The sequence below is a fragment of the Scyliorhinus canicula genome, chromosome 14, assembly GCF_902713615.1.
Source record: "Scyliorhinus canicula chromosome 14, sScyCan1.1, whole genome shotgun sequence".
In the NCBI taxonomy this organism is placed as follows: domain Eukaryota; kingdom Metazoa; phylum Chordata; class Chondrichthyes; order Carcharhiniformes; family Scyliorhinidae; genus Scyliorhinus; species Scyliorhinus canicula.
This window is the reverse complement of record NC_052159.1, coordinates 158,968,393-158,989,597: the sequence shown is the minus strand read 5'-3', so window position 1 is coordinate 158,989,597 and position 21,205 is coordinate 158,968,393. Positions and strand designations below refer to the sequence as shown.

The 21,205-nt window shown below is 53.4% G+C and overlaps 1 protein-coding gene across 1 annotated transcript in view; it reads right to left on the bottom strand.

Annotated features, from left to right (window-relative positions):
• Nucleotides 1-21,205, bottom strand: part of LOC119977247 (collagen alpha-6(IV) chain-like) — a 257,936-nt gene that overhangs the window by 143,866 nt on the left and 92,865 nt on the right. Inside the window, exons 3-5 of the mRNA XM_038817958.1 lie at nt 4,712-4,846; nt 1,475-1,519; nt 473-589 (exon numbers count right to left, since the gene is read on the bottom strand). Coding sequence (XP_038673886.1) covers nt 473-589; nt 1,475-1,519; nt 4,712-4,846 — 297 coding nt within the window. The remainder of the gene's footprint in view (nt 1-472; nt 590-1,474; nt 1,520-4,711; nt 4,847-21,205) is intronic.

The following is a 21,205-nucleotide window of genomic DNA, read 5'->3' as shown; positions in this document are numbered from 1 at the left end:
TGTGTTTCCGGACATTACTGTGCGTTGGTCTCAGTTCAGTTGACAAACATCGTTTCAAAAACATCTTAGTTGGCAAAGGAGTTAGGTAGGGAAGATTTCAGAAATTTGAGTAAAGGCTCGAGTTTGAACCACAGCGTGACTGTTGACATAGGAAAATGGAATGGGAAATGTTGACATTACAGAAGTTCCTCCCATCAGAGAGAGATTCTTTCACACAGTAAGTTGTTGTGATCTGGGGAGTAAAGCCTGGAACTAAACGGATAGATCCTCCAAAGGGCTAGCACAGGCTTGATGGGCTGAACAGGCTCTCCAATCTGTGCTCTGAGATTTTGTGATTTGTAGCATTTGTCTGCCATTGAGAAAACAAGCCCGTGATTTGAGCTGGATGCAGGCAGCATGGCCATGCCCACAGTTCTCAGATCTGGGAAACTTGTTCTCTCCGCACGCGCTCTATTTCAGTGACATTACTTACGGGGACTCCCAGCGAGCCATAGAATCCAGGTCGGCCTGCTTCACCAAACTCTCCTCTTGTCCCGTTGCAACCATCGTGTCCAGGAGGCCCCCGGGGTCCTGGCTGTCCGGGGTGACCCTGAAACAGCACACGATCATTCACTAAGTGAAGAGAAGGTGGTTCTACTGTTCCTGCAGACCAATAAACTGAAGGAACTATCCTCAAATCTTCTAAACAACCAGCTCCTTTCATTACAAACCAGCTCCAGACCAGACAGAACTCTGTTCACCCGGATGTTTCCAGTTCCCAGCAGCACACCTCAGTCAGGATGAAACCATCAGAATGATGGTGAGGCTAACTGGGCTGGATAGACCCAGCATGTAAACCCTTCAATGCTGGAGATTGGGGGCGATCTTATCGAGATCTTTAACATAGTTAAGGGATTTGATAGGATTGATAGAGAGAAACTGATCCCTCTTGCAGGGGGAATACGGCACAAGGAACCCCCTTAAACCAGGATCAGGGATAATTTCAGGAATCACTTCCTCACACACAGGGGGGATTGGGAATCTGGAACTCTCTCCCTTTCTAGGAATCTCTGAATGAACCCATCAAATAGTTTCTTGTTTAGGATAGGTACAGAGAAATGGGGCGGGGGTCTCCGCCGACAGGATCCGCTGCAGGATTTACCCACGCCCGTGTGGCTCCCGAAGGCGTGGAGCGGCCCACAGTGGGAAATCCCATTGGCCGGCTGTGGGAGCGGAGAATCCCGCTGCCAAGGGTGAACACCCCTCCGGAAAATGGGGCTGGCGGGACAGAGAATCCGGCCCATGATGTCTTCCGGGTGACGTGAGGTGATACACGGGGGGTCACAGGCCAACTGCAGAACCCTGGTTTGTGCTTCCGTGAGTGTAAATGGTTGAAGGCTTGACCTGACTGAGGTGTCGAAAATGATAACTGATTTCCACTGGATCATCGCCAGGAGAGCCACATGGCCAGGAGGCTCTCAGGTTGCACACTTACCGGTATTCCATCATTTCCTGCAAATCCAGGGACTCCCATTGGCCCCTGTAACACACACAAGGAAACGGATCAGATAAGGAAGCGAGATAATGATGTTTCAGCTCCCATCCCTGTTCGGAGCTGCTATCACAGCGACACAGACTAGTGCAGTTAAAGAGCTTTTACACAGAGACACCCCTGATTGGAATGTGTGCTGGAGTTATCGGGAATGTTGGAGATAGGGCAGCACGGTAGCATAGTGGATAGCACTGTGGCTTCACAGCGCCAGGGTCCCAGGTTCGATTCCCGGCTGGGTCACTGTGTGGAGTCTGCACGTTCTCCCCGTGTGTGCGTGGGTTTCCTCCGGGTGCCCCGGTTTCCTCCCACAAGTCCAAAGATGTGCGGGTTAGGTGGATTAGCCATGATAAATTGCCCTTAGTGACCAAAAAGGTTCGGAGGGGTTATTGGGTCGGTGCAGACTCGATGGGCCGAATGGCCTCCTTCTGCATTGTATGTTCTATGTAATTTATGTAATAATAGTTGGGAGCTGGGAGCAGGACCTGGAATGGTTCAACCCCATTATTGCAACCTGCTGCTTCTGTTGTCTGATTCCCTCAGGTGGGCAGCTGGGACTCTGGGAATGCCAATTTTGGGGAGCAGGGAGTTTGGGACCCCTCGTTAACCCCCGGATGCCCATTCCCAAAGGACAAGGCTGGTCAATGGAGAGCTCCGCCCAAAGATAGGCGGAACTGCCTCACTGGGAGTGGGGAGGAACATTCAGGTCCCAGGGGCCTGGAGGTGGACATCGGAATCCCCACCATGATTATCCCCAAACCTCACTGTCCTTTTGACAGGATTGGAGGAATTGTAATTGGTGCAAACTGCTGGAGAGGCAGGAACTTGGGAAGCTGGGCATTTGTCTCTTTGAACAAGTTCTGCTAAATTCCAAGGATGAGGGGGGAGGCAGAGAGAAGGATAAACTCGCCTGCCTCTCCTGACATCAAAGGGAGGTCTCTCTGGGAGAAAGTCCTGGACGAGGATGGGAATTTCTCCCAGTCTCTCCTACTTGGGCTGGGAGTGGCTGAGTCTCAATCAGGACTCAGGGCAGATTCTAAATGTTAATCCTGGCTGTTCGTACAGCCTGAGCCATTGACCACTCGATGTGTCTCTTCAAAAGATTGAGCCTGGGATTGGCTCCTTATCTACTCAACACACTGAAGTGGAATTTCCATTTGCGATTGGCTCTTTTATCTGAGCGGGGGGGGGGGGGGGGGGGGGGGGGTGTTCTGCTAGCCCAGTGTTGATAGAGGGAGGGTCAGGAGTGGCTAAACTGGGGTAAATGTCTGAGGCTGTGGGGGTCACCGATCTTCAATTTGCCAATGGACCCAAAACCTGGCCTCACAAACCCTCTGTTTAATCTGTGAGTGGGAAAGGCTGCAGGAGTTTCTGGCAGTGATGCGCCATTGGGTCCTCCAACACTGGGGCTTTGTTGGTGAACCCATCGCACAGATCCTATGTTGCTATGGTGACTGAACCGAAATCTGGTGAAACTATTCTAAAGAGCAAAGAAAAGAACAAAGACAATTACAGCACAGGAACAGGCCCTTCGGCCCTCCCAGCCTGCGCCGATCCAGATCCTTTATCTAAACCTGTCGCCTATTTTCCAAGGATCAACTTCCCTCTGTTCCCCACCCGTTCATATATCTGTCCAGATGCATCTTAAATGATGCTATCGTGCCCGCCTCTACCACCTCCGCTGGCAAAGCATTCCAGGCACCCACCACCCTCTGCGTAAAAAACTTCCCACGCACATTTCCCTTAAACTTTCCCCCTCTCACCTTGAAATCGTGACCCCTTGTAACTGACACCCCCTCTCTTGGAAAAAGCTTGTTGCTATCCACCCTGTCCATACCTCTCATAATTTTGTAGACCTCAATCAGGTCCCCCCTCAACCTCCGCCTTTCCAACGAAAACAATCCTAATCTACTCAACCTTTCTTCATAGCTAGCACCCTCCATACCAGGCAACATCCTGGTGAACCTCCTCTGCACCCTCTGTAAAGCATCCACATCCTTCTGGTAATGTGGCGACCAGAACTGAACGCAGTATTCCAAATGTGGCCTAACCAAAGTCCTACACAACTGTAACATGACCTGCCAACTCTTGTACTCAATACCCCGTCCGATGAAGGCAAGCATGCTGTATGCCTTCTTGACCACTCTACCAACCTGCGTTGCCACCTTCAGGGTACAATGGACCTGAACTCCCAGATCTCTCTGTACATCAATTTTCCCCAGGACTCTTCCATTGACCATATAGTCCGCTCTTGACTTAGAACTTCCAAAATGCATCACCTCGCATTTGCCTGGATTGAACTCCATCTGCCATTTCTTTGCCCAACTCTCCAATCTATCTATATTTTGCTGTATTCTCTGACAGTCCTCCTCGCTATCTGCAACTCCACCAATCTTAGTATCATCTGCAAACTTGCTAATCAGACCACCTATACCTTCCTCCAGGTCATTTATGTAGATCACAAACAACAGTGGTCCGAGCACGGATCCCTGTGGAACACCACTAGTCACCCTTCTCCATTTTGAGACACTCCCTTCCACCACTACTCTCTGTCTCCTGTTGCCCAGCCAGTTCTTTATCCATCTAGCTAGTACACCCTGAACCCCATACAACTTCACTTTTTCCATCAACCTGCCATGGGAAACTTTATCAAATGCCTTACTGAAGTCCATGTAGATGACATCTACAGCCCTTCCCTCATCAATTAACTTTGTCACTTCCTCAAAGAATTCTATTAGGTTTGTAAGGCATGACCTTCCCTGCACAAAACCATGCTGCCTATCACTGATAAGTCTATTTTCTTCCAAATGTGAATAGATCCTATCCCTCAGTATCTTCTCCAACAGTTTGCCTACCACTGACGTCAAGCTCACAGGTCTATAATTCCCTGGATTATCCCTGCTACCCTTCTTAAACAAAGGGACAACATTAGCAATTCTAAGGAATAGTTATTGAGATGAACTGGGAAACAACATGGCCAGAAGATCTATCAGCAAACCTCTCTGTCCCATTCGCCACAGCCAGCTCCGTTTGAACCCAGAGGGGAATCTAGATTCAGCATGAACTAAATATTTAATTAATTCCAGTAGTTGGTCAATGTGTGGATGTCAGCAGAGTCGACACAGAGACGTCGGGCTGTACATTTGTTGAGTTTTGATCAGTGTCAATGATTCTTTAACTCACCTTGTCTCCGGTTTGCCCAGTTAATCCAGCTTTGCCCCTGTCCCCTTTCGCTCCCTTATGTCCAGAAACTCCGTGACGACCTTGAGGGCCGGGTGGACCCTGAGGCCCCTGAGATCCTGGGACACCTGGACGACCCTGAAAGAAATAAACAGAGGGGTGACCACACACTTTCCAGCAGCAGCAATACACAGGGCGTGATTCTTCCAAACAGGGAGAAATCGTAAGGCTGGCGTCAAAAACGGGCGGGTTTGACGCCAGCCTCCCCCCCCCCCCCCCCGACCGGGAACCGATTCTGGTCCCCGGTCGGGGCTAGTATGCCGCGGCCGTGAACTCCGGCATCGCGGGCTTAACGAATTTCGTTAAGCCCGCTTGCCAGAGTTTGCGACGGCTGACGCGTCACATGACGACATCGCGCATTTGCGCGAAACCCGCGCATGCGCGGGCCGGGATGCCCCTCAGCCGCCCCGCGAATGGATACAGCGGGGCGGCGGAAGGACAAAGATGTGCGCGGGAATCGGACCCGCTGCCCGCGATCGGTGCCCACCGATCGCGGGCCCATGGCACCCTTGGCACGGCCGTGGTACTGCCGTGCCAATCGGTGCCATGGTTGCCAAGATCCGAACTTTACGGCCGTTTTTACGAACGGCCAGACCAGGTGTGTTTGCCGTTCGTAAAACGGCCGTAAAGGGCTTGGACTTCGGCCCATCGGCCAGCTGAGAATCGCTGCTCGCCGTAAAAAAACGGCGGCAGCGATTCGTGTCGGGAGTCGGACGTGGGGGGGGGGGGGGGGGGGGGGGGGGGGGGAGAATAGCGGGAGGGCGTCAGACTAGCGTGGCCGTAAAAATTTACGAACCCCGCTATTCTCCGCACCGTCGTGAGTGCGGAGAATTGCGCCCACAGTGACTCCAAATCAGTTTTTCTATTTGTTCATGAGACGTGGGCGTTGCAGGCTGCGCCAGCATTTATTGTCCATCCCTAATTGCCACATTGCTGTGGGTCTGGAGTCACATTTGAATTTGGATTTGTTTATTGTCATGTGTACCGAGGTACAGTGAAAAGTATTGTTCTGCGTACAGTCCAGACAGATCGTTCCATACATGAAAAACCATAGGACATTAGATACACAGTGTAAATACATAGACACAGACATCGGGTGAAGCATACGGAGTGTAGTACTACTCAGTAGAGAAGGTGTGTGAAGCGATCAGTTCAGTCCATAAGAGGGTCATTCAGGAGTCTGGTGGGGAAGAAGCTGTTTTTGAGTCTGTTCGTCCGTGTTCTCAGACTTCTGTATCTCCTGCCCGATGGAAGAAGTTGGAAGAATAGGCATGAAAGCTGCTGGAGAAAGGCACATCCCTTACTGGCTACAGCTCCCCGTTGGGATGAAGCTGTGCTCCGAGTATCAGACTGAACGACAATGCTGAATGGTCTGTTAGGATGATGTTTAGTGAGATTCTTTATGACTTTTCACTGCCCAATATCTGTAAATAGTTTGTGTCTTTTTTGTCGGTACAGGAAGGTAATAGGGAGGTAGAGGAAGGTAATAGGGAGGTAGAGGAAGGTAATAGGGAGGTAGAGGAAGGTAATAGGGAGGTACAGGAAGGTAATAGGGAGGTAGAGGAAGGTAATAGGGAGGTAGAGGAAGGTAATAGGGAGGTAGAGGAAGGTAATAGGGAGATAGAGGAAGGTAATAGGGAGGTAGAGGAAGGTAATAGGGAGGTACAGAAAGGTAATAGGGAGGTAGAGGAAGGTAATAGGGAGGTACAGGAAGGTAATAGGGAGGTATAGAAAGGTAATAAACCTGAGTTCATCATTATCACTCATAGATTTCATAAGAAAATATATTTCACTCTAATCTCAGACTAATATTCAAAATCATACGTTGCTGGATCGATTCAAAGGACAAATGCCGACTTTTTGATTTGAGGAGAATATCTGGCCCGATTCACAAATCTCGAGGATTTGAGTACAGGAGTAGGGATGTCTTGCTGCAGTTATACAGGACCTTGGTGAGGCCACAGCCGAGTATTGTGGCGGTTTTGGTTTCCTAGTTTGAGGAAGGACGTTCCTGCTATTGAGGGTGTCCAGCGAAGGTTCCCAGACTAATTCCCGGGATGACAGGGCTGACAGATGGAGAAAGACTGGATGGACTGGGCTTGTACTGACTGGAGTTTAGAAGAATGAGAGGGGATCTCACAGAAACATATAAAATCCTGATGGGATTGGACAGGCTGGATTCGGGAAGAATGTTCCCGATGTTGGGGATGTCCAGAACTCGGGGTCACAGCCTAAGAATAAAGGGTCAGCCATTCAGGACTGAGATGGGGAAGAACTTCTTCTCTCAGAGAGTTGTGAACTCTCTACCATAGAAAGCTGTTGGGGCCGGTTCGTTGGATATATTCAACAGGGAGCTGGACGTGGCCCTTATGGCTAAAGGGGAATGGAGAGAAAGCGGGAGAGGGATACTGAATTTGCATCATCAGCCATGATCATATAGAATGGTGATGCAGGCTCGAAGGGCCGAATGGCCTCCGCCTGCTCCTATTTTCTATGTTTCAATCAATCTTCTAATTCAGTCACCCCGTCCCCTTACAATAACCTGAAAATGTGCTTTAGAAATAAAAGAGGTTAGTGAATTGAGAGAGCAAGGTTCCTTCTTTTCAAATCCCTTGCAGAACCTCACCCCTCCCTATCTCTGTAACGTCTTCCAGCCGTACAGCGCTCCGAGATCGCTGCACTCCTCAAATTCTGGCCTCTTGAACAATCCCTGTTTTCCATCGCTCCACCACCAGCGGCTGTGCGTTCAGCTGCCATGGTACCCAAACTCTGTAATCCCCACCCTCAACTTCTCCGCCTCTCTCCTCGTTAAAGCATTTGGTCATTTGTCTCAATATCGCCTAATGAAACCTGGTTGCACATTTTGTCCATTTATGGTTCACTATGGTCTGCATTGTGAATCAGAAGCAAGGAATTCTTCAGCAAAAAGATCTGAATTGGAATTGAAATTCTTGGAAGCGCGCAGTTTGAAACTGTTCATGAGCTGTAATTATTGATGATTCCATGAGGTGGCGCTGGAAGACCAGGGAGGGATGACAATGATTCAAGACGTGAGAATCTCCAATCAGGAAATGTCACAGTGAAATCCATAGAATCCCTCGAATGCAGAATCAGGCCGTTCTGCCCTTAGCGTTTGCACCAACCCACCCAGGCCCAACCTTCCGCCCTATCCACTCATTGATCACGGCCAATCCACCTGCACACCTTTGGACTGTGGGAGGAAACCGGAGCACCCGGAGGAAACCCACGCAGACACGGGGAGAACATGCAGACTCCACACAGACAGTGACCCAAGCCGGGAATTAAACCCAGATCCCTGGAGCTGTGAGACAGCAGTGCTAACCACTGTGCTGACCCGGATCCCTGGCGCTGTGAGACAGCAGTGCTAACCACTGTGCTGACCCGGATCCCTGGTGCTGTGAGGCAGCAGTGCTAACCACTGTGCTGACCCGGGTCCCTGGTGCTGTGAGACAGCAGTGCTAACCACTGTGCTGACCCGGGTCCCTGGTGCTGTGAGGCAGCAGTGCTAACCACTGTGCTGACCCGGATCCCTGGCGCTGTGAGACAGCAGTGCTAACCACTGTGCTGACCCGGGTCCCTGGCGCTGTGAGGCAGCAGTGCTAACCACTGTGCTGACCCGGGTCCCTGGTGCTGTGAGGCAGCAGTGCTAACCACTGTGCTGACCCGGGTCCCTGGTGCTGTGAGGCAGCAGTGCTAACCACTGTGCTGACCCGGGTCCCTGGTGCTGTGAGGCAGCAGTGCTAACCACTGTGCTGACCCGGGTCCCTGGTGCTGTGAGGCAGCAGTGCTAACCACTGTGCTGACCCGGGTCCCTGGCGCTGTGAGGCAGCAGTGCTAACCACTGTGCTGACCCGGGTCCCTGGCGATGTGAGGCAGCAGTGCTAACCACTGTGCTGACCCGGATCCCTGGCGCTGTGAGACAGCAGTGCTAACCACTGTGCTGACCCGGGTCCCTGGCGCTGTGAGGCAGCAGTGCTAACCACTGTGCTGACCCGGATCCCTGGTGCTGTGAGGCAGCAGTGCTAACCACTGTGCTGACCCGGGTCCCTGGTGCTGTGAGGCAGCAGTGCTAACCACTGTGCTGACCCGGGTCCCTGGTGCTGTGAGGCAGCAGTGCTAACCACTGTGCTGACCCGGGTCCCTGGTGCTGTGAGGCAGCAGTGCTAACCACTGTGCTGACCCGGGTCCCTGGCGCTGTGAGGCAGCAGTGCTAACCACTGTGCTGACCCGGGTCCCTGGCGATGTGAGGCAGCAGTGCTAACCACTGTGCTGACCCGGGTCCCTGGCGCTGTGAGGCAGCAGTGCTAACCACTGTGCTGACCCGGGTCCCTGGCGCTGTGAGGCAGCAGTGCTAACCACTGTGCTGACCCGGGTCCCTGGCGCTGTGAGGCAGCAGTGCTAACCACTGTGCTGACCCGGGTCCCTGGTGCTGTGAGGCAGCAGTGCTAACCACTGTGCCACCCGGGTCCCTGGCGCTGTGAGGCAGCAGTGCTAACCACTGTGCTGACCCGGGTCCCTGGCGCTGTGAGGCAGCAGTGCTAACCACTGTGCTGACCCGGGTCCCTGGCGCTGTGAGGCAGCAGTGCTAACCACTGTGCTGACCCGGGTCCCTGGCGCTGTGAGGCAGCAGTGCTAACCACTGTGCTGACCCGGGTCCCTGGCGATGTGAGGCAGCAGTGCTAACCGATCTGCCTAGACTTCCTTTGATATTCTCTCTTTCTGTTTGAAGTGCGGTGAAAGTGGGATTTCAGATTTATTGATTTATTGGTGTTTGGTGCAGGGAGGGTTAAAACCCTCGGGTAGTGTGTGTGACTGCTGCAGTAGCGCTTTTAAATAATCCTGGTTTGAAAGACAGCCAGGCTTTTTGGAGCCAGAGGTGTAATTAAAGCATCATAAAAGATTGGGCTGATGGATTTTTGTTTATCTTGAATGTTCCTGCAGATAATTGGAGATATTGGGCGGGATTCTCCAACATCGGAAACGGGAAAGGTGGAGAATCGGTCGTGAGGCCAAAAATCGTGTCCGGTGCGGCGCCCGCCAGAATGCCATGCTCCGGTGCTGTGACAGCGGCGTCAATGCGTTCTACTCCGCACATACAATAAACGCCATCTCCATATCATTAACAGGTCTGATTTGGTATTCCCCGGGGCTTCTGCGATGCTCCACCTCTGCCGGGAGTAATTACCAATGGCGGGTTTCACTTGTGGTTTAAAAAATTGGGAAACGGGTGCCGTGGCTGCTGAGGGAGAGAGAGGGGGTTACGAAAAGGGTCCAACATTGCTAAAGTGTACTGACAGTTGTGCCGCTGTCTGGGTGATGTCTGCCAGGGCCAGGGGGAGTAGTGGAGGGTGGCCAGAATATGGGGTGTGGAGTTGCGGTGGCCGGGCACGGAACACCATTGCCGCAGCCGGCAAGGCAGCCATACAGCTGCGCATGCCGCTGGCTGCCCACTGGGAACCTGGTCGTGTGGGTGTCCCACCAGGCCACCCCATTACGTACTCTCTCTGCTCCCAGCCAACCCATCAATGGGATGGGCGCACTCCAACACAACCAGTACCATCTCGTTGGTTGGGAGGACTGCGTGTGGGGAGTGGAGTGCTAATATGCAGCTGCAATATTTTCAATCCCGACCCCGGTGAATCCAACACAGTTTTTCTGTGGGTGCCAGACCATTAATGGTTCCCGGATTGTTCTGAGAGCAATTCCAATGAGGGAGAACTGCACGGTCAGAGGGTCAGTACTGAGGGAGTGCCGCACTGTCAGAGGGTCAGTACTGAGGGAGTGATGCACTGTCAGAGGGTCAGTACTGAGGGAGTGCTGCACTGTCAGAGGGTCAGTACTGAGGGAGCCGCACTGTCAGAGGGTCAGTACTGAGGGAGCGCTGCACTGTCAGAGGGTCAGTACTGAGGGAGTGCTGCACTGTCAGAGGGTCAGTACTGAGGGAGTGCTGCACTGTCAGAGGGTCAGCACTGAGGGAGTGCTGCACTGTCAGAGGGTCAGTACTGAGGGAGCCGCACTGTCAGAGGGTCAGTACTGAGGGAGTGCCGCACTGTCAGAGGGTCAGTACTGAGGGAGTGCCACATTGTCAGAGGGTCAGTACTGAGGGAGTGCCGCACTGTCAGAGGGTCAGTACTGAGGGAGTGCCGCACTGTCAGAGGGTCAGTACTGAGGGAGTGATGCACTGTCAGAGGGTCAGTACTGAGGGAGTGCTGCACTGTCAGAGGGTCAGTACTGAGGGAGCCGCACTGTCAGAGGGTCAGTACTGAGGGAGCGCTGCACTGTCAGAGGGTCAGTACTGAGGGAGTGCTGCACTGTCAGAGGGTCAGTACTGAGGGAGTGCTGCACTGTCAGAGGGTCAGCACTGAGGGAGTGCTGCACTGTCAGAGGGTCAGTACTGAGGGAGCCGCACTGTCAGAGGGTCAGTACTGAGGGAGTGCCGCACTGTCAGAGGGTCAGTACTGAGGGAGTGCCACATTGTCAGAGGGTCAGTACTGAGGGAGTGCCGCACTGTCAGAGGGTCAGTACTGAGGGAGTGCCGCACTGTCAGAGGGTCAGTACTGAGGGAGTGCCGCACTGTCAGAGGGTCAGTACTGAGGGAGTGCCGCACTGTCAGAGGGTCAGTACTGAGGGAGTGCTGCACTGTCAGAGGGTCAGTACTGAGGGAGTGCTGCACTGTCAGAGGGTCAGTACTGAGGGAGTGCTGCACTGTCAGAGGGTCAGTACTGAGGGAGCGCCGCTCTGTCAGAGGGTCAGTACTGAGGGAGTGCTGCACTGTCAGAGGGTCAATACTGAGGGAGTGCCGCACTGTCAGAGGGTCAGTACTGAGGGATTGCCGCACTGTCAGAGGGTCAGTACTGAGGGAGTGCCGCACTGTCAGAGGGTCAGTACTGAGGGAGTGCCGCACTGTCAGAGGGTCGGTACTGAAGGAGTGCTGCATTGTCAGAGGGTCAGTACTGAGGGAGTGCTGCATTGTCAGAGGGTCAGTACTGAAGGGAGTGCCGCACTGTCAGAGGGTCAGTACTGAGGGAGTGCTGCATTGTCAGTGGGTCAGTACTGAGGGAGTGCCGCACTGTCAGAGGGTCAGTACTGAGGGTGCGCTGCACTGTCAGAGGGTCAGTACTGAGGGAGTGCCGCACTGTCAGAGGGTCAGTACTGAGGGAGTGCCGCACTGTCAGAGGGTCAGTACTGAGGGAGTGCCGCACTGTCAGAGGGTCAGTACTGAGGGAGTGCCGCACTGTCAGAGGGTCAGTACTGAGGGAGTGCTGCACTGTCAGAGGGTCAGTAGCTGAGGGAGTGCCGCACTGTCAGAGGGTCAGTACTGAGGGAGTGCCGCACTGTCAAAGGGTCAGCGCTGAGGGAGTGCCGCACTGTCAGAGGGTCAGTACTGAGGGAGTGCCGCACAGTCAGAGGGTCAGTACTGAGGGAGTGCTGCACTGTCAGAGGGTCAGTACTGAGGGAGTGCCGCACTGTCAGAGGGTCAGTACTGAGGGAGTGCCGCACTGTCAGAGGGTCAGTACTGAGGGAGTGCTGCACAGTCAGAGGGTCAGTACTGAGGGAGTGCTGCATTGTCAGAGGGTCAGTACTGAGGGAGTGCCGCACTGTCAGAGGGTCAGTACTGAGGGAGTGCTGCACTGTCAGAGGGTCAGTACTGAGGGAGTGCTGCACTGTCAGAGGGTCAGTACTGAGGGAGTGCTGCACTGTCAGAGGGTCAGTACTGAGGGAGTGCCGCACTGTCAGAGGGTCAGTACTGAGGGAGTGCCGCACTGTCAGAGGGTCGGTACTGAGGGAGTGCCGCACTGTCAGAGGGTCAGTACTGAGGGAGTGCCGCACTGTCAGAGGGTCAGGTACTGAGGGAGTGCTGCACTTGTCAGAGGGTCAGTACTGAGGGAGTGCCGCACTTGTCAGAGGGTCAGTACTGAGGGAGTGCCGCACTGTCAGAGGGTCAGTACTGAGGGAGTGCCGCACTGTCAGAGGGTCAGTACTGAGGGAGTGCCGCACTGTCAGAGGGTCAGTACTGAGGGAGTGCCGCACTGTCAGAGGGTCAGTACTGAGGGAGTGCTGCACTGTCAGAGGGTCAGTACTGAGGGAGTGCTGCACTGTCAGAGGGTCAGTACTGAGGGAGTGCCGCTCTGTCAGAGGGTCAGTACTGAGGGAGTGCTGCACTGTCAGAGGGTCAATACTGAGGGAGTGCCGCACTGTCAGAGGGTCAGTACTGAGGGAGTGCCGCACTGTCAGAGGGTCAGTACTGAGGGAGTGCCGCACTGTCAGAGGGTCAGTACTGAGGGAGTGCCGCACTGTCAGAGGGTCGGTACTGAGGGAGTGCTGCACTGTCAGAGGGTCAGTACTGAGGGAGTGCTGCACTGTCAGAGGGTCAGTACTGAGGGAGTGCCGCACTGTCAGAGGGTCAGTACTGAGGGAGTGCTGCACTTGTCAGAGGGTCAGTACTGAGGGAGTGCCGCACTGTCAGAGGGTCAGTACTGAGGGAGTGCGCTGCACTGTCAGAGGGTCAGTACTGAGGGAGTGCCGCACTGTCAGAGGGTCAGTACTGAGGGAGTGCTGCACTGTCAGAGGGTCAGTACTGAGGGAGTGCTGCACTGTCAGAGGGTCAGTACTGAGGGAGTGCCGCACTGTCAGAGGGTCAGTACTGAGGGAGTGCCGCACTGTCAGAGGGTCAGTACTGAGGGAGTGCCTGCACTGTCAGAGGGTCAGTACTGAGGGAGTGCCGCACTGTCAGAGGGTCAGTACTGAGGGAGCGCCGCACTGTCAGAGGGTCAGTAGCTGAGGGAGTGCCGCACTGTCAGAGGGTCAGTACTGAGGGAGTGCCGCACTGTCAGAGGGTCAGTACTGAGGGAGTGCCGCACTGTCAGAGGGTCAGTACTGAGGGAGTGCCGCACTGTCAGAGGGTCAGTACTGAGGGAGTGCTGCACTGTCAGAGGGTCAGTACTGAGGGAGTGCCGCACTGTCAGAGGGTCAGTACTGAGGGAGTGCCGCACTGTCAGAGGGTCAGTACTGAGGGAGCGCTGCACTGTCAGAGGGTCAGTACTGAGGGAGCGCCTGCACTGTCAGAGGGTCAGTACTGAGGGAGTGCCGCACTGTCAGAGGGTCAGTACTGAGGGAGTGCCGCACTGTCAGAGGGTCAGTACTGAGGGAGTGCCTGCACTGTCAGAGGGTCAGTACTGAGGGAGTGCCGCACTGTCAGAGGGTCAGTACTGAGGGAGTGCCGCACTGTCAGAGGGTCAGTAGCTGAGGGAGTGCCGCACTGTCAGAGGGTCAGTACTGAGGGAGTGCTGCACTGTCAGAGGGTCAGTACTGAGGGAGTGCCGCACTGTCAGAGGGTCAGTACTGAGGGAGTGCCGCACTGTCAGAGGGTCAGTAGTGAGGGAGTGCCGCACTGTCAGAGGGTCAGTACTGAGGGAGTGCCGCACTGTCAGAGGGTCAGTACTGAGGGAGTGCTGCACTTGTCAGAGGGTCAGTACTGAGGGAGTGCCGCACTGTCAGAGGGTCAGTACTGAGGGAGTGCCGCACTGTCAGAGGGTCAGTACTGAGGGAGTGCCGCACTGTCAGAGGGTCAGTACTGAGGGAGTGCCGCACTGTCAGAGGGTCAGTACTGAGGGAGTGCCGCACTGTCAGAGGGTCAGTACTGAGGGAGTGCTGCACTGTCAGAGGGTCAGTACTGAGGGAGTGCCGCACTGTCAGAGGGTCAGTACTGAGGGAGTGCCGCACTGTCAGAGGGTCAGTACTGAGGGAGTGCCGCACTGTCAGAGGGACAGTACTGAGGGAGTGCTGCACTGTCAGAGGGTCAGTACTGAGGGAGTGCCGCACTGTCAGAGGGTCAGTACTGAGGGAGTGCCGCACTGTCAGAGGGTCAGTACTGAGGGAGTGCCGCACTGTCAGAGGGTCAGTACTGAGGGAGTGCCGCACTGTCAGAGGGTCAGTACTGAGGGAGTGCCGCACTGTCAGAGGGTCAGTACTGAGGGAGTGCTGCACTGTCAGAGGGTCAGTACTGAGGGAGTGCCGCACTGTCAGAGGGTCAGTACTGAGGGAGTGCCGCACTGTCAGAGGGTCAGCGCTGAGGGAGTGCCGCACTGTCAGAGGGTCAGTACTGAGGGAGTGCCGCACTGTCAGAGGGTCAGTACTGAGGGAGTGCCGCACTGTCAGAGGGTCAGTACTGAGGGAGTGCCGCACTGTCAGAGGGTCAGTACTGAGGGAGTGCCGCACTGTCAGAGGGTCAGTACTGAGGGAGTGCCGCACTGTCAGAGGGTCAGTACTGAGGGAGTGCTGCACTGTCAGAGGGTCAGTACTGAGGAAGTGCCGCACTGTCAGAGGGTCAGTACTGAGGGAGTGCCACACTGTCAGAGGGTCAGTACTGAGGGAGTGCCGCACTGTCAGAGGGTCAGTACTGAGGGAGTGCCGCACTGTCAGAGGGTCAGTACTGAGGGAGTGCCGCACTGTCAGAGGGTCAGTACTGAAGGAGCGCTGCACTGTCAGAGGGTCAGTACTGAGGGAGTGCTGCACTGTCAGAGGGTCAAGAAACGGCTGAAGGCACTGGATACTGCAAAGGCTCTGGGCCCCGACAATATCCCGGCAATAGTACTGAGGTCTTGTGCTCCAGAACTTGCCACACCCCCAGCCAAGCTGTTCCTGTACAGCTACAACACTGGCATCTATCTGGCAATGCGGAAATTGCTCAGGTATGTCATGATATTTGTACCCACACGTTTCTGGCATCAACCTTGTAAATCCCCAATGCCTCTGTATCCTGGTTATAATTTGGTGACCATAACTGGACATGGTGCCCTCTAAGTGTGGTCTGACCACGGTTTGGTGTTGGTGTGGCCTAACCTTCCGCCTGTGGAATTGTGAAGGAGGAAGTGTGAGAGGGACATTGGGCAAATTCAGACAGTGGATTCCTGACATTCAGGAGGCTGGCAAAGTGGGCTCAGACTGTGCACCCAGGGGGAGGGGGTACATTCCTCTGGCTATGTTCCCAGGGGGAGGGGGTACATTCCCCTGGCTATGCTCCCAGGGGGAGGGGGTACATTCCCCTGGCTATGCTCCCAGGGGGAGGGGGTACATACCCCTGGCTATGCTCCCAGGGGGAGGGGGTACATTCCCCTGGCTATGTTCTATCCTCAGCCAATCCCACAAAGCTCCACTTATTTTAGTCGGAGCTGTGATGCGAATGGAGCCGGGAATGAAAATCAAATGTTTCTTGATATTTTGGAGTGAATGGAGGAGGAGGGTCAGGAAAGAATGCTCTTTACTGAAGGTTCTCTCTGATGGGAGCGTCTGTACAGTTCATTTGGTAATAAAATCCAGCTGTGTGCTGGAGAATAAACCCTCACAGCAGCAGCTTGCTGGCAAGTTAATTTCAGGAAAAGGGGAAGTTAATGCCAGTGATTACAGGAGGTGTTCCTTCAGCAGCCAATAGACTTTCCCATCACCCTGAGTATTAACAACACAACTGGGATCAAAACTCACTCGGGGTGAAAACAACTGTCGATTGTGTCCTCTGCGGGATTCCTCTGGAATACTGTGGGAATGTGGTTTCTTACAACACTCTGGAAAAGCTCGACAAATAAACTCACATACTCCAGGGAATGGGAAGAGGTTCATCGTTTAAGAGTCAGAAAGCCTCTTCCTGGGCAGGTGCCAGTCCGTGTGCATCCTGCAGTTCCTGGGCAGGTGCCAGTCCGTGTGCCTCCTGCAGTTCCTGGGCAGGTGCCAGTCCGTGTGCCTCCTGCGGTTCCTGGGCAGGTGCCAGTCCATGTGCCTCCTGCAGTTCCTGGGCAGGTGCCAGTCCGTGTGCCTCCTGCAGTTCCTGGGCAGGTGCCAGTCCGTGTGCCTCCTGCAGTTCCTGGGCAGGTGCCAGTCCGTGTGCATCCTGCAGTTCCTGGGCAGGTGCCAGTCCGTGTGCCTCCTGCAGTTCCTGGGCAGGTGCCAATCCGTGTGCCTCCTGCAGTTCCTGGGCAGGTGCCAATCCGTGTGCCTCCTGCAGTTCCTGGGCAGGTGCCAATCCGTGTGGCTCCTGCAGTTTGGTTTTAGTGCCCAACAGCTGGAAGCAGCAGAAACAGAGTAAATAAAGCAGCCGGGGATTGGGCAGAGCTCAGCGAGGGTTATCAACAGCGGGAACGCTGGACTTCTACTGACCACCCCCAGTGCCTGACCGGCCGTCACACTTTCTAAATCAAAATCCATAAAAACCATTTCAAACAAATGCCCCCTCCCCTCCCTCTGAGCCCCCCTCCCTCTGAGCCCTCCTCTCTCGGAGCCCCCCTCTCTCGGAGCTCCACCTCCCCTCCCTTTGAGCACCCTTCTCTCGGAGCCCCTCCCTCCCCCTCCCTCTGAGACCCCTCTCTCTCTGAGACCCCTCTCTCGGAGCCCCTCACTCCCCTCCCCCTGAGACCCCTCTCTCTCTCTGAGCCCCCCTCTCTCGGAGCCCCTCCCTCCCCTCACTCTGAGACCCCTCTCTCTCTGAGCCCCCCTCTCTTGGAGCCCCTCCCTCCCCTCCCTCTGAGACCCCTCTCTCTCTGAGCCCCCCTCTCTCTGAGCCCCCCTCTCCTCTCACTGAGCACCCCTCTCTCTCTGAGCCCCCTCTCTCTGAGCCCCCCCTCTCCTCTCTCTGAGCACCCCATCTCTCTGAGCCCCCCTCTCTCGGAGCTCCACCTCCCCTCCCTCTGAGACCCCTCTCTCAGAGCCCCTCCCTCCCCTCCCTCTGAGACCCCTCTCTCTCTGAGCCCCCCTCTCTCTGAGCCCCCTCTCTCCTCTCTCTGAGCCCCCCTCTCTCAGAGCCCCTCCCCTCCCTCTGAGCCCCTCTCTCTCTGAGTCCCTCTCTCTCTGAGCCCCCCCTCTCCTCTCTCTGAGCCCCCCCTCCCTCTGAGCCCCCCTCTCTCTGAGCTCCCCCCCCCCCTTCTCTCAGAGCCCCCTTTCATTCTGGTACACATTCTCACTCTGGGGTGTACACGCAATGGCTGTGTACTCTCGGCTGTCAAGTTGCCAAGGCAACAGTGCATGAATTGTCTCCCATTGAGGGCTCTGGAGGTACCTGGACCTGATCCCATCGATCTCAGTACCTCTGATATCACAGGCTGCTAATGGGCATTTCATCAGCAAATCCCAATCCCAATTCATTTCCCACATTACTGCTGATGTTGTTCGGAGGTAGATCCAGATGATCGGTTTGCCAAGGTTCCTACATTTCGGATTACAGCCGCAGGGATTCGGATGGGAAATGTGTTCCCATGTTTTCAGCTCCTCTGCTGGCTTCAACTGAACATCCAACAGCTGCTTGACCATCAGGAATGTGCATTCAGTCATAAATTTCAGATTTGAACTGTGCAGTGTGTGCGGATGAACAAAATGTACAAATCGGAGATTTTAAACATTGAGAAAGTTCCATCTGCCCCACGGCCGACAAATTACATTTCCATCTCTTCTTGTGAAGATCATATTAACTATTCCAATAACAGACGCAATTACTGAGACATGACCAAACCACATAAACAGACACTGTGAACAGTATTCTCAGTGAGCGGTATTCTCAGTGAACGGTATTCTCAGTGAAGGGTATTCTCAGTGAGCGGTATTCTCAGTGAACGGTATTCTCAGTGAACGGTATTCTCAGTGAACGGTATTCTCAGTGAACTGTACTCTCAGTGAGCGGTATTCTCAGTGAACGGTATTCTCAGTGAACGGTATTCTCAGTGAACGGTATTCTCAGTGAGCGGTATTCTCAGTGAGCGGTATTCTCAGTGAACGGTATTCTCAGTGAGCGGTATTCTCAGTGAGCGGTATTCTCAGTGAACGGTATTCTCAGTGAGCGGTATTCTCAGTGAAGGGTATTCTCAGTGAAGGGTATTCTCAGTGAGCGGTATTCTCAGTGAGCGGTATTCTCAGTGAACGGTATTCTCAGTGAGCGGTATTCTCAGTGAACGGTATTCTCAGTGAGCGGTATTCTCAGTGAGCGGTATTCTCAGTGAACGGTATTCTCACTGAACGGTATTCTCACTGAACGGTGTCCTCAGTGAACGGTATCCTCAGTGAGCGGTATTCTCACTGAGCGGTATTCTCAGTGAACGGTATTCTCAGTGAACGGTATTCTCAGTGAACGGTATTCTCAGTGAAGGGTATTCTCAGTGAGCGGTATTCTCAGTGAAGGGTATTCTCAGTGAGCGGTATTCTCACTGAACGGTATTCTCAGTGAAGGGTATTCTCAGTGAAGGGTATTCTCAGTGAACGGTATTCTCAGTGAACGGTATTCTCAGTGAGCGGTATTCTCAGTGAGCGGTATTCTCAGTGAGCGGTATTCTCAGTGAACGGTATTCTCAGTGAGCGGTATTCTCAGTGAACGGTATTCTCAGTGAGCGGTATGCTCAGTGAAGGGTATTCTCAGTGAACGGTATTCTCAGTGAGCGGTATTCTCAGTGAACGGTATTCTCAGTGAGCGGTATGCTCAGTGAATGGTATTCTCAGTGAAGGGTATTCTCAGTGAACGGTTTTCTCAGTGAACGGTATTCTCAGTGAACGGTATTCTCAGTGAAGGGTATTCTCAGTGAACAGTATTCTCGCTGAACGGTATTCTCAGTGAACGGTATTCTCAGTGAACGGTATTCTCAGTGAAGGGTATTCTCAGTGAACGGTATTCTCAGTGAAGGGTATTCTCACTGAACGGTATTCTCAGTGAACGGTATTCTCAGTGAACGGTATTCTCAGTGAATGGTATTCTCAGTGAAGGGTATTCTCAGTGAACGGTATTCTCACTGAACGGTATTCTCAGTGAACGGTATTCTCAGTGAACGGTATTCTCAGTGAACGGTATTCTCAGTGAACGGTATTCTCAGTGAACGGTATTCTCAATGAAGGGTATTCTCAGTGAACGGTATTCTCAGTGAACCGTATTCTCAGTAAACGGTATTCTCACTGAACGGTATTCTCAGTGAATGGTATTCTCAGTGAACGGTATTCTCACTGAACGGTATTCTCAGCGAAGGGTATTCTCAGTGAATGGTATTCTCACTGAAGGGTATTCTCAGTGAAGGGTATTCTCAGTGAAGGGTATTCTCAGTGAGCGGTATTCTCAGTGAAGGGTATTCTCAGTGAAGGGTATTCTCACTGAACGGTATTCTCAGTGAGCGGTATTCTCAGTGAAGGGTATTCTCAGTGAACGGTATTCTCAGTGAACGGTATTCTCAGTGAACGGTATTCTCAGTGAGCGGTATTCTCAGTGAACGGTATTCTCAGTGAGCGGTATTCTCAGTGAACGGTATTCTCAGTGAGCGGTATTCTCAGTGAAGGGTATTCTCAGTGAACGGTATTCTCAGTGAGCGGTATTCTCAGTGAAGGGTATTCTCAGTGAACGGTTTTCTCAGTGAACGGTATTCTCAGTGAACGGTATTCTCAGTGAAGGGTATTCTCAGTGAACAGTATTCTCGCTGAACGGTATTCTCAGTGAACGGTATTCTCAGTGAACGGTATTCTCAGTGAAGGGTATTCTCAGTGAACGGTATTCTCAGTGAAGGGTATTCTCACTGAACGGTATTCTCAGTGAACGGTATTCTCAGTGAACGGTATTCTCAGTGAAGGGTATTCTCAGTGAAGGGTATTCTCACTGAACGGTATTCTCAGTGAACGGTATTCTCAGTGAACGGTATTCTCAGTGAAGGGTATTCTCACTGAACGGTATTCTCAGTGAATGGTATTCTCAGTGAACGGTATTCTCAGTGAACGGTATTCTCAATGAAGGGTATTCTCAGTGAACGGTATTCTCAGTGAACCGTATTCTCAGTAAACGGTATTCTCACTGAACGGTATTCTCAGTGAATGGTATTCTCAGTGAACGGTATTCTCACTGAAGGGTATTCTCAGTGAAGGGTATTCTCAGTGAAGGGTATTCTCAGTGAGCGGTATTCTCAGTGAAGGGTATTCTCAGTGAAGGGTATTCTCAGTGAACAACAATCACAGTGAGCTACCGAAAGGTGTGCAGAGTAGGTGGATTGGCCTCACGGAATCTCCCATTATTTGGAAATGTTTTTTAAAAGGAAGCAAAGTGACTCTGTCAGTGGACCTGAGGAGGGGATAGGCGGCAGCTTCACATTCCTAGGTGTGCACATTACCAACAATTTGTCCTGACCCACCCACGTCGACGCTATGACTGAGGAAGCACAATAGCGTCTATAGTTCCTCAGGAAACTAAGGAAATTCGGCATGTCCACACTGACTCCGACCAACTTTTACAGATGCACCATAGAAAACATCCTAACTGAGGACGTCCGGTGGCGTGGGCGAGCAGGGGCGGCCGCAGCAAGAAGACCTCCCGCCGGTAGCCACGAGTCGCGGCGATTTGAGGGAAATCCCCGAGTCTTCACGGATCCCCCCGACCATCGTCGGCCTTTAGGGCCGTTGGGAGCAGCCAGTGGG